The following is a 17274-nucleotide window of genomic DNA, read 5'->3' on the forward strand; positions in this document are numbered from 1 at the left end:
ACCGATAACTTCCACAGCCAAGATCGGAGATCTTCATCCTCGCCGCGAGCTTCATCCTCGCCGATTCTGGGCGATCTTCATCCTCGTTGTGCGAAGAAAAGCTGGGCGATCTGGTTTGAGGAACAGACTTTCATCTGAAGCCAAAAAACCATGTGAAGCCAAACGAATCCCATAGTAGGATCGTTTCTCACCGGTTCCAGCTGCACGAAGGGAAGTCGGCAGTCAGTCCTAACCGGTTCCAGCTGCTGTTCCGTCCGTCCGATGGCGTCAAACGGCGGCAATGGCCCCTCGAGCGTTGGTTGGTTCCCGCCGCTGCCTTTGGCTTTCGGTGGACTCAGTTCACCGGGCGACAGAGGGGCGCTCAATCTGCCGGTCGTCTCTAACAATTTTCCTAAGCAGCCTCAATCTTTTACTACTCAACCAAACCCTGCGATGGCCGTCCCGTCTGCTCCGAAGGTGCCTGCTCTTCGGCTTGGGGGGCCGACCTCGGCTTTGCCGCCACTGGAACAGTTCGACGGGAATGGTCAATCTAAAGCACAGCAATCCAGTCGATCTTTTGCGGATACTCTCAAACAGACGAAGGGAAGTCGGCAAGCTGATGTTCCTACCTATGACTTCACGGTTCTACAGCCTTCTTTGGTGAACGATAAACCCTGTCTTATCATTTCGGAAGGGTTCCATCAACGACAAGTGCGATCATTCTCTCATGCCCTGCATGGCCGGATTATCCTTCGCAAGGGGGATCGTCCTCGTTTTGCTGCTGATTTGCATGTCGAGTTACAGCAGTTATGGAAGCCGGATTTATCTTGGGAAATTATTCCTCTGGGTAAAGGTTACTTCACCCTGAAATTCTGCTCTGCGCAAGATATGGCACTGGCTTTTGCTAAAAATACATGGAAATTACATCCGGGCATCTTGCATTTGCGGACTTGGGTCCCAAATTTTGATCCATACAAGGATTCATCCACTAAAGCACAAGTTTGGATTCGTGTTTTTAATTTACCTCACGAGTATTGGCATCCGGAGGTGCTTTCTGGTATTGCTAGACATGTAGGGGCACCAATTGTTATTGATGGTTTATCTGCTCATGCTTCTGTGGGTCATTTTGCGCGTATTTTGGTTGAGATGGATGTCTCCAAGGCTGTGCCTGATTTTTTTGATGTCAAATGTGGGGATCGGGTTTTTGTTCTCGAATTCGGATATGAAGACCTCCCATATTTTTGTCACTCTTGCTGTGTTGTTGGCCATGCTACTACCTCTTGCAGGAGATCTAAAGAGGGGAAGAATGATACTGAGGGTCAGCCAGCTGGCAAAGGAACTGACCCAGACCCTGTTCAGCAACATCGCTCCAACTGGAAACAAGTGGATCGTAAACAGGCCTGCTCTGAGGCTTCTCTTGAGATGGTTGTTTATGAGAAGGGTGGAATCCTGAACCCCTCGAATCGTGACTCTGCTCTTGGGGATGATGAGATGGACACCTTCCCGGATTCAACAAGGAAGGAAGTCGTTGGTTCCCTAAATCTTGGATCTGATGCTGCGCAGGTGGAGGTGGACCTTCACAACCCCTTTGCTGCTCTGGAGTCGTTGGATGCTGAGGTTCAGTTGGATAATGAGGTTGTCTCTGAACACTCGGTTGGTGATAACAGAGCGGACAAGTCTGTTGGTTTGGAGATTGTTCCAGTGATGAATGACACTACCCGACTTCCGGTGGAAAATACTATAGTGTCAGATACACAGGTTGATATTGTCACTCTGCATTGTAGCAATACAGACATGGCTTTGACTGTGACGCCAGGAAAGGCGACAATGGAGGATCCTCCCATAATTCGCGGTCGTGGCCGTCCGAAAGGGGCTTCCAAGAAGGGGAAGCTTTCTGATTCCTCTATCAAGCACCGACTCCGGCGTATAATCAAGAATGGTATGTCCTCGGACAAACAAGCAACTGGTCATGTCGCTGGTGCTATTTTGCAGGGAGCCGTTCTTGACTCTTCATCGCCAATGGAGTTCTTGAAAAAAGTGCAACATGCTCATTCTGAAGGCGCGGTTATGCAAAATTTTGAGATACTTTCTTCTTCTTTTGACGCTGCTCGGGCTATGTCGACCGTTGTTTCTAAAAGATGGGGAGATATGCTTGACGACGAAGATTCTTTTTATGAGGATGATCCTCTAAAAATGTTCTCTTAGTCTTGTTTGTTTTTCGGTTTCTCGTGGCTTCTCGCGGGTGCTTTCACCTGTTTTTGTTCTTTTTATTTTCCTTTTAATAAAATTTCTATTACAGCAGTTATACATAAAATTCATGCATTTTTGCTGGTTCGTAATTCTTAAAATAAGGGTGGTTTATTGAATAACCACCACCGTGTGTGTATATATATATATATATATATATATATATATTTTTTTTAAATTCTGTCATAAAATAGACAACAGGTTGCATTAACATATTGTCTTTAATTTCACTCGCTATCAGAAAATAGACAAGAGACATCACTTGTTGTGTATAATGATATAGACAACAGTATTAAATCATTATCTATCATTGACCCGCTTGTTGTCTATATTATTATGCACAATCGTTATTAACTGTTGTCTATCACCGTCTGCGGTCTGCTCGTTGTGTATCAGCGCCCTAAAATAGACAACACCGGGTTTAACAATAGGCGTTTTCACATAGACAACTCCAAATGCTTGTTGTTTAGGAATGAAATTCTTGTAGTGTTCCTTGTGTTTTTGTGTAGTTTGTGTTTCTTCATTTTATTTTATTTTTCATTTTGGTATCTCCATGAATCATCTGCCTAGTAACTTCATTTGGTTGTGAATTTTGTCATGGCATAAATGGTCAAGTGAATTACTAGTTATAACTATCAAAACTATTTAACTTACCCATAATGAAATAGCACTAACATTGATACGAAAACTAATGAAAACAAAAGAAGCTGGAAAAGTAGATAAACTATTACTCCCTCCGTCCCGTTAAAGTTGGCAACATTCTTTTCGGCACGGAGATTAAGAAAGGGATGATTAGTGGAGATTAAGTGTGGTCCCTACAATTTGATGTAGTTTGTGAAAGTTAATTAATTTGTTAATCTCAACCAACTTAACAACTACCTTTTTCACTTTTTATAAATTTATTTTATTTTATTCATTAAATTAAAACCAATATTTATAATTTTATTTTATTTACTCAATAAATTTAATTAAGTCATCAAATGGCAAATTTTCGACTATTTCATTTTTTGAATTTTCCATCTACTCATTAAATTTAAGGAAGTCAATATTTTTAACAAAATTAAACATAAACACTTCAAAAATGAAATAGGCGGCTGTTTCAAATTTATTCAACCAAAATGCAAAATGAAAAGAGGCGGTTGTACACATTTAAAAAACCAAATTAAAGAAGACACACATTTAGAGAAAAGAGGTGGCAGATCCAATTTTTTTGGCCCCCAAATATTTTCATTTCACAGCAGGCTGTACATTTTCAGTTTGCCTCCAAAACATCACTGTAAAACACCAACACATGATTCATTTTTACAAATCTTATGCAATTCCAAAAAACCAAAAAAAAACACCAACTATGGTGAAAAAAGATCTTTCTTACAGTGATAGGAATAAGATAGTGCAGTTTCTTCTTGCAAGCTTGAAGAATGGCAAGCCTAGATACGACGCCATGAAGGAGGCTGCGTCCCTCTTCAACTCCTCCTAACGCACCGTTGCTCGTCTTTGGGCGGTTGCGAAAAAACAAAAGGAAAATGGTGAGGAAATATATTTAACAAATGCAAAACAGAGGCTGCAAGAAAAAAAAGAATAAGCTTCGACATAGAGCTTATTCAAAGCCTAGAGCTACACAAAAGATCAACAATTAGACGACTTGCAATGGGGATTAATCAAAGCAAAAACACTGTTTGGAGGTGGGTAAACAAGGGGCCGATCAGAGCGCATTCTAGTGCTATAAAGCCCGATCTCACAGCCCCAAACAAGTTGTTGCGACTGCGATTTTCACTAGAGTCATTGGAATTCGATCGCATTATGTTGGCTTTGAAGTTTAAGGGTATGGACAACACCATTCACATAGATGAAAAGTGGTTCTACATCACAAATGCAGCATATAGATTTTACCTAACACCGGCAGAGGGAGATACTCACTGCACATGCAAGAGTAAGAGTTTCATAAAGAAGGTAATGTTTATGTGTGCCGTTTGTAAGCCAATGTTTTCAGATTCGGGGGAATGCTTATTTGATGGGAAGATTGGAATCTTCCCATTAAGAGAACAAGTTCCTGCCAAGAGAAACAGCAAAAACAGACCAGTGGGCACTATGGAAACTAAGCCTATTCAGTCCATGACCAAGGAGGTCATGAAGGGGTGCTTCATAAACAAGGTATGCAAAGGACCTAAATTGCAATGTGGAAGTGCTATGTACTCTATTTTATTTTGAAATGAAATTGAAACTGTTCTTTCATTTTATTTTATTTTAAAACAGCTCTTACCAGCCATATTTGCAAAGTGGCCTGCATTTGCAAGTAAAGTGATCTATATTAGCAAGATAATGCGAAACCACATATTCAGGACTCAGACCCCAATTTTAGGGCTGCAGTTACTGCTCATGGATTCGATATAAGAATAGTTCAACAACCACCAAACAGTTCGGACACAAATGTGAACGACTTGGGATGGTTTAGAGCTATTCAGAGCATTCAAACTGAACATGCGTGCTACAACTGTGATGACCTTGTGAAGGCAGTTGAGAAATCTTATGCACAATTATCTCCGCATACACTAAACAAAGTGTTTCTAAGTTTGCAGTCGTGTATGGTGGAGATAATGAAACAAAGAGGTCATAATGCATATAAGATCCCACACATGGGGAAAGATGCATTAATGAGAGAAAATCAGCTACCAAGGGATTTGGAGGTGTCTATTCATTTGGTGGAAGAGTGCATTACCTACTTGACTGAAAATGCACCAATGCATTTGGTGCAAGACCTTGTGGAGAAGTTGGGGTATCCCTTTCCACAACAAGGGCTACTCAATGATTTCCTAGAGTTAGGAATTTAGGGCTCCTAAGTTTATTTTTGTTGAAAACAGGGGCCTGTTTTTGTAAATGAAATCAGTGACCACATTTTGTAAATGAAAGTTGTGAAAGACCACTGTTTTTGTAAATGAAATTAGTGAACTATTCTGTAAATGAAAGTTGTGGAAGTTGTAAAGGGCTACTAGAATGAATGAAAAAGACCATTTGTGGATTGTGAAAGCATGTGTGCTGCCTAGGATGTTCAACCAAAATGCAAAATGAAGCCACGACATCATAAAAGAAGGCACCCGACGACCTTAACCTTCAAACAACAGGCACAACATCATAAAAGAAGGCACCAGGCGGCCTCAAACCTTCAAACACGAGGCACAACATCAAAAATGATGGCACCAGGCTGTACCAAATAGCCCGATACATCAACAAAGATAATGGCACTAGGCGGCCTTAAACATAATGAAATCAAAAAATGAAAAACCAATTTCAAGGAAATTCTCATAAACACACCAAAAATAGGTTTTCATCACAGAATTTAGACAAAGAATAGTTCATCATTTCAGCAATATTTAGACCAACAACCAACAATGCAGAAATTAATCCCCACTGATAGCGCATAAAAAAATAGATCAGACACACTAAAAGGAAGCTTCTCACCTAGTAAGGAAATATTTGCTTCAGTATTTGGAAACGTGTAAGTTTCTTCGTCGGAGGGGGCTTCACCGGAGAGGGCTTCGCCGGTGTCCACGTCGTCGTCGAGGGCCACGCCGTACTCTCCAAGAGACCACAGTAACAGTGTGTCCGCCATAATACGGCCATAGAGATCCCCATCCGAATCAGGTGTTTCAGGCGGAGATGGATAGGTCGGAGAGTCACTGGAGGTGGCGGCATAACTACAAGCAATGGGATCCGATGAAGCCGGAGACTCGGGGATTTGAGATTGTTTCTCAACAAATGGCAGATCAAACACCAATCTACGCCGATTCGACGGCCAATCGACGCCGCTCAGAGAGGCGAAAGGCTTTGGCGACACCGAAGAGCCAGTGGAGGCGGCGGGGTAGAGGTGGCCACGGTCCGGTTCCCTGTTCGAACCGAACCGAAACCGCCGGTTCCACGGTTCCGAACACGGGAACCGAAACGAACCAAAATTCAACCTTGACGGTTCCGGTTCCGAACCATGATTCAATTTTTTTTATGTATTCAAATAAAATATGCTTTAATTAAATAAAATATGTTTTAATAAAATAAAAGAAAACAAAATGTAAATTGCATAATTACTTTATTTGAATATTGAACTTATAAATTAAAATTCTTACAAATATAATTTAAGTTACAAAGTTGCACATAACAACTCTTATTAATATAATTTACAAATTACAACTTTTGGATGCTAAAATAAAATTACAACTCTTAATTTACAACTTGTAATTTGGGGGAAAAAAGAAATAAATGAAATAGGACTTGAACTTAATTATAACATTTAAGTTATAATTAAGTTGCCTATGTATCCCAAAGGAATCAAAGTCCACGTAGTTCTCTTACCTTCATCTTACCTTTGGTGACACTGCATAATCATGAAGTCTTCTACATGTCGAAGTCGAAGTCATCATCAAAGTCTTCGCCTTCGATTTGTTGAGATGACTCGCTCGCATTGGCGGTGTCGCCTTTGGTCGTGGATATGGGGTACTCTACGAACAAATCATCTCATTTATTTTATTGCTCTCTTGCTTCGGCTAATGTATGATCTTTGAGCAATAATTGGGCTTCAAGATTATGCGGTGCTATTTGAGATCTTCGTTCATAGAGCATGTATCTCGTTTCGCTAAAAGCTTGCTCGACCGCTACAGTTTATGCGGGGACGGAAAAGACTTCTTTCGCCATGATTGCAACGATGGGGTATTGGCCTTGCTTAATTGACCACCAATTTAACACGTCCACGTCATTTGGCCCTGCATTAAGTAATTTCCCTGCCTTTGGCTCCCTAAGGTACTCTTCTAATTCGGAAAATTATGTTTGACTACTATCATGACCTTTGTTGGCGAAATTTTTTTGAAGCATTACCCGCTTGAGTACTAGTGTCAAATCCATAAGAGGAAGACCTGATACTCCTAACAGTTTGTTTTCGAGAAATATTTGGACCATATTTTGAAGTAAAATCTTGAAAAAGTATTTGTAATTCACAATAAAGACTACTTTTGATATTCATAAAGTTTGGCATATCCAAAGCTTCATAAGTAACACCCTCCTCGCTATAGGTTATATCTTTAAAAAATTGATAATAAATTTCTAAAATGCCACAAACACCTTCGTCTTTGAAAGACGGGTCTAAACATTTTGCAATTAAAAAAACGTTAGGAATATATTTATTATATTTTAACCATTTCAAAACCATAAAAGTAACGGATCTTTGTAACTTTTATTTACTACTACAAAGACATAATTGAGCCATAATCATTGTACAATGAACAAGAACACGTGAGCAAGTAGGATTATAGACACCCGATAAATCTTTAGTAGCGGCCTCAAAAACTTTAAGTAATTGCACAAGATCATAACAATCATCCAATAAGATGGCAATAAAATCATAGAGCTCACTTCACTTGTAAAAAAAATTACTAATAAATCCTTAAATTCGTATGTTGAATTCAATATTTCATATGTTGAATTCCACCTAGTGCACACATCTATGTTAAAGCACTTACTACGTCCAGTTTCAGCTTTACAAAATTTTAGCCATGACCTATGTAATTTTTGCTTATCACGTAACATTTCAACAGCTTGCCTAATTAGTTTTATTGATTTATCCAAAGCCTTAAGGCCATCTTGAACACACAAATTTAAGATATGAGCAATGCAACGAGTATGAAAATACTTACCTTGTAGTGAAGAATTACATGCACAAATTAAAGAAAGCACACTAGCGGTATTGGCGTTTGCATTGTCAAAACCAATTGAAAATATTTTTTCAGTAATCTTGAATTGTTGCAAAATTTTCAAGATAATAAGAGCAATATTTTCGGCGGTATGAGCACAGTTGAATTTTTTAAAGCAATAACACGTTTGTTCAAATTCCATTGCAAATCAACCCAATGAACAGTCATACCCATGTAAGAATTATGTTTAAATGCACATGTCCAAATATTGGAGCACACAGAAACTCTATGTGGTAAAGTAGTCAAAATATTACGCAACTGTATTTTATATCTTCTAGTTAATTTAACTATGGTTCTAGTCATAGTTGTACATGGGATTCTTTTAGCTAAGGGATTATATGCTAATTTCATGGCATTTTCAAAATTCATGCTATCGGCAAATTGAAAAGCAAAAGATTCGGTACTAACAAATCTAGCCATAACTTCCCTAGCAACAATATCGTTAAACTTATAAAGAGAGATTTCGGGCGTGCCTTGCTCGCCGAGGTAGAGGTGAGTTGCGTTTGTTTACCTTTGCCTTTAGTAGGAGGATGCACATTTTTGATATGCTTGTTGTAGGTGCCATAACCATTGTTAGGTCCGGAGGGTCTCGAATAGGTGTATGGGGGGGGAATACACCTATAGGCTATTTTTGATTTTGAATCGAAACTTTAAACACAAACTTTGACTCCTGTTTTACAAAATGAGTTTTGACTGAACCGGAGTTGATGACTGATACTGAACACTCTTCAGTAAGGAGTGATCAGTTAAGTTCAGAGTCCTTAACTGATCCACTTAAGGCTTCAGTCGAGTTTGTTGAACAGAGATGTTATGAGTCCTACTGACTATCAGGGATAGGTCAGTCAGACTGATAACACATGCAGCGGAAATCTTTTGTTTCGAAATAGCCTTTGGGTTGAGCACGAAGTTAGTCTTTAGGTTTCTCTATGCTTTAGTCAGTTTTCAGTTTATCAATGTAACAGCACAAGTAAGAATGTAAATACTGAAAACAGTAATAAACACAAAGATTTTTACGTGGTTCGGAAAACACTTCCTACATCCACGGTCGGTTGATCAGACCAACAATCCACTCCACAAGTGCTTAACTGGTGCACTGCAAACTGAACCGTGTGCTTGCCGGGTGCACACAACCGTACCACTGAAGATTCCACTCTTCAGTACCAACACTTCACTCACGTTGGATTTCTCACTCCTAGCACAACCCACGCTAGGATCTCACAGAGTCAGAGTACCTTCCTGAACTCCTTTACCACTCAAACACTTGATTCTATCTCTTGAAATGAGGTTTGAAAACTTGCCAACTATACTTCAAAGAACAAGTTCTTTGGAGCAAGTTTGACCTAGGCTTCTGGGTAAACAGAGGTTTGCCTAAGGTCTAAGAGAATGTGTGTAATCAGCAGTGACTGATTTTTGGCTTTGGAATTCTCTTCTTCGATTCAAGCTTTGGGGAGGTTAAGCTTTTGGCTGAGAAACTATTTTGGCAGAGTTTCAGCTTATGTCGTTGAATCAGTGGAGATTGAAGTGATCCCCGAGCACTACTTATAGGAGAGATCTTGAATAGATCCGTTGGCGGAGAACGTCTTCAAGATTTCTTCCGTTGTAGAGCTTTTTGAATTTGGGTTGAGGCTTCAATCTTCGAGGTTCCTTGTTTGGTGGGAACGGCTATGTTGAAGAGCATGAGATGCGACGTCTCTGATAAAGTAGCCACCAAATAGGAATGACCTCTGCAGAGAGAGGAAGATCCTGAGATCTCTGTATTTAATGCGGCTGTACTATGTGAGTACGTGGCTTCCTTTGAACGTTGGAAGTTCAGTCCGAGGAAGAATGTTTAACTGATACTTGACTTTAGTATCAGTCCGCTGAGTCCACGCGGCACGCATTAAGTAATCAGTTCCGAACTGATTCTTCAACTGATACTTCAGTTGGTATCTTCAGTCTTCAGTCCTTCGTCCTTCAGTCTTCAGTCTTCAGTCTTCGGAATCACAAACTAAACTAGAAACGAACTCTAACACTTGAGTTCAAATAGTTCTAGTCTATTACAATTAAGACCTATGGATTTTGGTATCATCAAAACCAGGATTAGGATATTCCACAAGGTTCCCAACAACCATTCCCCACGTTGAAAACATAAGATTTGCCATAAAGGTTGTACACGCCCTTCATGACAGTTTTGCCGATTTCGGGGTCTTTCACTTGTACTTTTTTGAAGTACACCGTGAAGACGTTGGACGGCGGAGCTCGTTCCTTCTTGCTCGTTGTCGATCATCCAGGTCGGAGCGTTCCCATCTCGTCCTCCAAATCGATGGCATCACCATCGGCTTGTTCAGTTTGGTATGTGGATGGAATTTCATCATCGGATTGTTGTTGAGCAAGGCGCTCCGCCATTTCCGCATCGGCACGGATTTGTGCCTCCTCTATTTCTTCACGTTCACGGCGATTGGGCACCCTTTGGAATTGAGAAGTAGGATCCTTACTCCCAATATAGGTTGCTTCGTCGAGATCTCGAATATTGCGACCAGAGCCGGAACCAGAAGCAGCCATTTTTGTAGTGAGGATGATAAATGAAAGAAGGAAGAAGAGTAGTATAGAGAATGCAGAGAAAGTAATAAAGAGAGTATTTGTAGAGAGAAAGAGAGTAATATAGAGAGAGAGAGAGAGAGTGCAGAGAGTAATATAGATAAAGTTTTTGTAGAGATAATTGCAGAGAAAGAATGAAGAGATGATAATTGGTGTGAGGAAAAATAAAGGGAATTAAGGGTGTATTTATAGAAAGATGTTGAGGTGAATTTTGATTTTGAATTTGAAATTCAAATTCACATTTGCAATCTTGCAAACGCTCCCTTAGCCCCCTACAATCAATTTTGTCAAATAAGGCATTAAAAGGTTTGCCAAAGTCATTGCATGCAAACATCATGCGAGGCAATTTGAGGTGCAGACGGTTCTGGACAGATCTAGTTCCGATTCCACAGTTCCGTGTGGTTCACGATTCCACGATTTCGGTTCTGGTTCAGAACCGAGAACCGGCGGTTCTCGAAAATGGAACTGTAACCGAACCGTTTTGAGCCGATGTCGATTTCGGTTCCGAACCGTCTCTCACAGTTCCGGTTTCAGTTCCACAATCGTGCGATTCGATCCGGTTCACGGTTCCGGTTCAGATGGCCACCTCTACGGCGGGGTGAAAGGGGGAGCGTAGAATCAACGGAGACTCGGCGACGGGCGGGCCGTGCAGCAGGATGCCGCTCAGAGAGGCGACGGGCTCCGGCGAAGCCGGAGAGTCACTGGAGTAGGAGTTTGTCGTCATCGCGGTGATGAAATGGGGCGAACCAGAGCCGACGGGCTCGGGAGAGGCGAACCAAAGGTCCAAAACCCTAGATTCGAACGGTGATTCAACTTTCAACAGCGATTGATTCGCGATTCCACGGTGAATCGAGGGTGAAAACCCTAGATTCACAAACGGGGAGGCGGGCGATGAGAGAGAGAGAACTGAGGGGTTGCGGCTAGGGTTAAGCAACTTAAGCGAAATGAGTAGAAATTCGTAGGGTTAAATATGTTAGAATTAGGGGTTGGTTAGTGTCTTAATTAGTGGCTTTAATTAAGAGTAATTATTGTCAACTTTAATGGATGGAGGGAGTAATTTTTAACAAGAAATGGGGTCACAAAAAAGTGCATGACTGCGAAAAAGGTTGAGGTTATAACAATATGGGAAAATTGCACATAAATACACAAACTTTGCCAAAAATTCAAATTTGACGCGAAGTTAGGATTTTACATTTTAATACATCAACTTTCGTTGTTGTCCAAATTTGACATGACTTAATTCTTAAAAATTCAAAAAACAACCCCTTTTTGTAAATAATTATACAAAAACTCACTTATGTTATAATTTGGGACATTTAAACCAAAACAAGATATTTCCTTATGATGTTTTCTTTTAAACCATTTTAGGCGCGGATCAAAGACTAAAAGAAAACATCATAAGAAAATATCTTGTTTTGGTTTAAATATCCCAAATAATAACATAAGTGGGTCTTTGTATAATTATTTACAAAAAAAGGTTATTTTTTGAATTTTTAAGAATTAAGTCGTGTCAAATTTGGACAACAACGAAAGTTGGTGTATTAAAATGTAAAATCCTAACTTCGCATCAAATATGGATTTTTGGCAAAGTTTGTGTATTTTCACGCAATTATCCCTAACAATATCTCTAATCAAGCCTTAATTATAACGGCATGACAAAGGCTAGTTATAACTATCAACAATTCACACGTGCTACCTATGTAAAATAACATCGTTAATATATACGTTACATGTATCCACCAAAAAATCTCTCACAGAAACTTGATTGAGATTGAGATGATACCAAATCTAGATTTCTTTAACAAACTAGAAAGAAAGAAGCCAAGATTTATCAATTGATATTTACACAGAATTTCCACAAACCAATGAATCAACGTCTAAACTAGAAAGTCTAAGACTCCAAGTCCATATTCTTGTTCCCTTCATTGCGAAGACGAATTTCGACACAGCTCATCGTTGGACAACTAAATCAACGTGCACCATCCAAGATGCATATGCACTTGAAGAAGATTAATGTGGAAGCAAAGACTCACTTCTTCGCCTTTGCAAACCTGAGGCAGCGATATTTCTCACCACTGACGGTTATTTCAAGAGCCCCGTCTTGGTTATCCTGATTTGATGCGGTTCCCATCAGCACACTCTTCTCTTTCTCGAGGTTTTCCCTTTCCATTTTTAACCGGGCTTCCTGCCTAGCAATCTCTGCCTGAATGCCAAATTACAAGTGAGTGTAAGCAAGAAGTAAGACAAGAGATGCTGAAATAGGTGCTTAAAGGAGTGTGTGTGTGTGTGTGTTGTTCCAACCAAGTTCAGACATCGGCCTTAAAAGACTTGTGAAAGTTCATCTATGTTCAGGAGATCGTATATTTATGTTCTAGATGAATAAGGCATGGTTACAGATCTTTAAAAAGACATAAAACACTAAGGGTGTGTTTGCTTTTTATCCATCTAAATGGAGGGATAAAAAAAATTTATGCCTTTAAATGTTCGCTTTCTTATCCCACATTTTACACAAACACCATTTTTCCTTCCTTATTTTCACTTCAAGGAGGGATAATATTATCCTTCCATTTTGGTGTGATAATATTATCCCTCCTTGAAGTGAAAATAAGGAAGGAAAAATGGTGTTTGTGTAAAATGTGGGATAAAAAAGCGAACATTTAAAGGCATAAATTTTTGTTATCCCTCCATTTAGAGGGATAAAAAGCAAACACAATGTAAAACAATACGCTTTAGTTTGATATATTAGTAATGGTAGTATGACTTTTGTAGTAAAAGTTTGATGGAAGGCACATTATAAAAATATAACCTATGGAACTTCAATAGCAAAGAGAGAATGAAAAACCATGTCTTGTATACAAAGAACCATTAGAAGATACTACACCTAAGCGAGAAGCATAAATGCTTTCACTTTCCAACTGCCTAGATTTATCAAAAGCAGTTGCATAACTAAGCTGTTCGAGTGCTACATAAGAGAGGCAGATTAGCATCCAAAGGTCAGCAGCAAAGAAATAAAACAACATAAATAAGAAATTTTTTAAAGCCACATAATGATGGATACATTATATGTGACTAAAAACATTACAATGAGTTCCAAAGAATAGTCTTAGCCGACAGTTGTCTGGGAATGCATAAAAAGTTAGTGGGCATAATATTCAAATCAGTCCATTTCCCATTAAAAAGGTATCTCGTTTGCTTTTCTACATCCAACAACTAGACTTTAAGCCTAACGCATCATAGAAAGAAACTCCCATCTAGATCACAACTCAAGTGTTTTATACTACGCCCATTCACAAAAGAAACATATTCACATATTTGATCTAAAGCTGCTAAGAACACCAATTAGGACTAATTCCTCATGTTTTCCACACTTTCAAGAAGTGCTATATATATATAGGAAATGTTGTATTGATTCAGTGGCATTTCAAGAAAATCAACAACTAGCTATTCCCATTCACAAACAAGAAGGTGAATCAAGTACCTCACGTCGTGAGAGTTCTGCCTTCCAAGCAGCTTCGCGCTCAGCAACCTCACGCTCACGTTCCTCGATGTAACTTTGCATCTCCCTCTCCTTCATGATCCTATCTTGTATGTCTGCATCTAGAGCCTCCTTCAGCTCCTGCACAAACTTGTCTACAACTGATTTTATCCTCAACGACATCAAAATCGACCTTTTCCCATCCACCCTTCAATGAAACTAAGGTGCTGAAACCACACTCTTCACTCGATTTCCAAACACCACAAACTCCTGCAACATAAAATATCTCATTTACCACAAAGAATTAAATTTAGAAATGTATCCTACATTCATCCTCCTACAATCTCAAATGGAGTGAGGGCCAATCAATGTTGTGAAAATTGCTGGAGGCGGACGCATTTATAGAAGTTCATTATTCCACTAATTTATTACTCATTTCAATATCAGTTATGGTGCCCATCCTATGTTCATTCATTACAATAATTTAACAGGAGAAATCAGATTGGCCAATGGCTACCATGCAACCAAACTAATTCTAGACCAAGGCTAGTTATAACTATCAACAATTCGCACTATCAAGGCCTAAAACACCAAATCATTTGCCGCCTCCTTACTTAGATCATCATCAAGGACAAGCTTCTAAGGCTACTTAAAACTGCAAGTTTAGACTCATCTCCTTTCTGGCACATCATCATTTCATCAAAGGAAAAGTATAAAATTAATTGCCCATGTGTGAGTATCCAGATTCCAGGCAATCACAGCCACACATTACCCAACTTCAACTGCAAATCTATCCCAATAATTTCAAACAACAATTGAGACAATAATGCTCAGGAAAATTACGTGAAGTGAATTCCAAAACTACACACACACACCAAATTAAACCTTATTAACGTTATACATCTCAAAAGGCTCAAATTTCATTTCTGGAAATTTCCTTAACCCAATAAACAAATGGGGGGTATCCCCAACCCCCAATCCTAAATTCTCAGATTATAATGGAATAACACCTAAACTAAGAAAATGAAAAGCTATAAAATTAACAGAAATATAAAATCCAACAGAAACTTACCAGTAGAAAAAAAGAGGCTTGAAGAGAGGTTCCAAAAACACAGGCAGCAAAACAAGAGAAGAAGAAGGGAAAACCCAATAGAATCTATATCTATCTATATACTATATAAAAGACCAGTTAAACGGTAACTTATTCCCGCTAAAACACAAATTTTTTCTGCTAAAATTGAATATGATAGTTGTAACAACTGAAACGCTTACAAAAACTGTGGCAGTTGTCGAGAGTTCTTCAAAAATTTCTCAATTTTTCAGAAACCAAACCCATCATCCCTGCACAAGAAAACCATTCAACCTTTCTCCAAAACTTTGAACGAACTTAAGTTTTCAAATCGGATTATACCAAGAAGCCTCCTTTTAAACAAAATAAAAAAAGAAAAATTCAAGATTCACCAACCCATAAATAGGTACAATTTGAATAGCAGATAAATACAACAAAATTCAAAAATCGTGGATGGAGAAGAACGAGAAGAAAAAATGGAAAATTCGAAGCCCTAATTGAGTTATTTGGCTGTAGTTGTGAAAGTCGGACGAAGGCACTCACACAGAGCCGCGGAGGTCAGAGAGGCGGACTGATGCAACTGTAGAGGCAAACTTCTCGAGGCTTGCAAACGCTACTGCTGATTTTCCCTTTTGCGGCTGTTAGCGGAGAAGACGGTGGCGGCGAGTGAGAGGCGAGGCGGATGGGGCGATGAAAAAAGGAGACGTACCCTACTACAGCTGTTGCCGGAGAAGGCGAGGTGGGAAGATCTGTGCGGCACGACGAGTGAGTGTGAGAGAGATGCAAGACTACGAGAAAGGCAGAAAGAGGAAAAGGATTTTCTGGTGTGAGAGAGAGGCGGAAATAACAAGAGATAAAATTTGTGGAGTATAGTATTTCAAGAAAAGAAATACTACTTAATTGCTAATTTTATTAATGAGTTTTATTATATTGATGTTTAACATAACATGCTTTAATTACTTCTAGCCAATTTCAATTTTTCATGTTGTCGAAACTCTTGCGCCAAACAAAAATATTTTATAGTACCTTTCAAAAAAAAATATTTTATAGTAATGCCCATCTTTCCATTTCTTTCTGCATTTTAATATATAATTTAGTTAAATACGCTAAAACATTCAAACTCTAATTTTTATCTAGGGCTAACATATATATAATGTTCGGTAATTATTCTATATGCTTCCTTGAATTTTAAAATTAATAATTTTTTATATTTTATTGTTATTAGATTCAATTCATGCAATAAAGACACAATAAAAATTAAAATTTATATTTATATACAAATAAACGAGGAGTTTTTTACCTCCAAAATTTCTCTCCCTTCACTACTCCCACCAAAATTTCTCTCTTCTTTTTCCTTTTTTCTATTTTATTTCTTTTTTCAAAAAATCATTAACTTCGATTAATGAAAAAGTATTCAATTTGGATGTTAAATTAAAGATCACGAAAAGATATTTAATTCGAAGTAAAAATTATAAAAAAATAAATTTGAAACGAATAAGTTATGATTGTTTAAAGTATCAAAATTAATTTTTGTTGCTCTCATTTATCTATAATGTACAACATCATACTTTTTTTTCATTTTATTTTCGTTTGTTGGTGAAAAAATAAGTAGATGCCATTTTTTTTCCTTTCAAAAAAATTTATATGATTGTTTAATTATAATTATTTTAAATTTAATACAATTAAGGAGCAAGAAATTTGTATTAAATTTTCTCTCTCCTCTCACTTCTGCCCTCCAAAATTTCTTTCTTTTTCTATTTTAATTTTATTTAAAAAATTATTAAATTCGAATCATGAAAAAAAATATTCAATTCCAATGTTTAATTAAAAATTATAATCTTTAATTTGGAGTAATAAATAAATTTGAAGTGAATAATTTACAATAATTTATAGTGTTAAAATTAATTTTTGTTCACTCTCATGTATCTCTAATATTGAACATCATTTTATTTTATTTTCATTTTATTATCGTTTGTTGGTGAAGTAGGTGTCATTTTTTACATTTCAAAAAAGTTTACATAGTTGTTTAATTATAATTATTTTAAATTTAAATATTTTTAAAGTATAATAGTTTTTAATGCAGTTAAGGAAAAGAAAATTTGTACTATTTATTTTAATGTGAATTTACAAATAAAAAATTAGTTATATATATATTAAAATTAGAATTTAAAATATTATTTAGATTTATTTAATTA

The 17274-nt window shown here is 38.0% G+C and overlaps 2 protein-coding genes across 4 annotated transcripts; one reads left to right on the forward strand and one right to left on the reverse strand.

Moving 5' to 3' along the window:
• The first annotated feature begins 3873 nt into the window (after positions 1-3873).
• LOC131018825 (uncharacterized) lies at positions 3874-5054 on the forward strand. The gene is made up of 3 exons (XM_057947529.1): positions 3874-4156; positions 4217-4377; positions 4566-5054. Exons 1-3 carry the CDS (start codon positions 3874-3876, stop codon positions 5052-5054), a joined length of 933 nt encoding a protein of 310 aa, XP_057803512.1.
• Positions 5055-12312: 7258 nt separating this feature from the next.
• Positions 12313-15968, reverse strand: LOC131015837 (uncharacterized). 3 transcript variants are annotated; one of them, XM_057944274.1, is made up of 4 exons: positions 15623-15968; positions 15283-15351; positions 14014-14280; positions 12313-12738 (listed from the first exon to the last, which is right to left on the reverse strand). In XM_057944274.1, the coding sequence occupies exons 3-4, from the start codon at positions 14191-14193 to the stop codon at positions 12565-12567; spliced, it is 354 nt and encodes a 117-aa protein (XP_057800257.1). In that variant the 5' UTR covers positions 14194-14280; positions 15283-15351; positions 15623-15968; the 3' UTR covers positions 12313-12564. The 3 variants fall into 3 exon arrangements, with proteins under 3 accessions (XP_057800257.1, XP_057800258.1, XP_057800256.1); XM_057944275.1 differs by having other exon boundaries at positions 15083-15351; positions 15623-15947; XM_057944273.1 differs by lacking the exon at positions 15283-15351.
• Positions 15969-17274: the final 1306 nt, after the last annotated feature.

This window comes from Salvia miltiorrhiza, chromosome 3 (assembly GCF_028751815.1).
Source record: "Salvia miltiorrhiza cultivar Shanhuang (shh) chromosome 3, IMPLAD_Smil_shh, whole genome shotgun sequence".
NCBI classification, from domain to species: Eukaryota; Viridiplantae; Streptophyta; class Magnoliopsida; order Lamiales; family Lamiaceae; genus Salvia; species Salvia miltiorrhiza.

Coding starts and splice junctions, on each gene's coding strand:
- LOC131015837 (XM_057944273.1), bottom strand. CDS start 14,193: ATGTCGTTGAGGATAAAATCAGTTGTAGACAAGTTTGTGCAGGAGCTG. Junction 12,739..14,013: donor CAGAACTCTCACGACGTGAG/GTACTTGATTCA, acceptor TTTGGCATTCAG/GCAGAGATTGCTAGGCAGGA.
- LOC131018825 (XM_057947529.1), top strand. CDS start 3,874: ATGGGGATTAATCAAAGCAAAAACACTGTTTGGAGGTGGGTAAACAAG. Junction 4,157..4,216: donor TACTCACTGCACATGCAAGA/GTAAGAGTTTCA, acceptor CAATGTTTTCAG/ATTCGGGGGAATGCTTATTT. Junction 4,378..4,565: donor AGGGGTGCTTCATAAACAAG/GTATGCAAAGGA, acceptor CCACATATTCAG/GACTCAGACCCCAATTTTAG.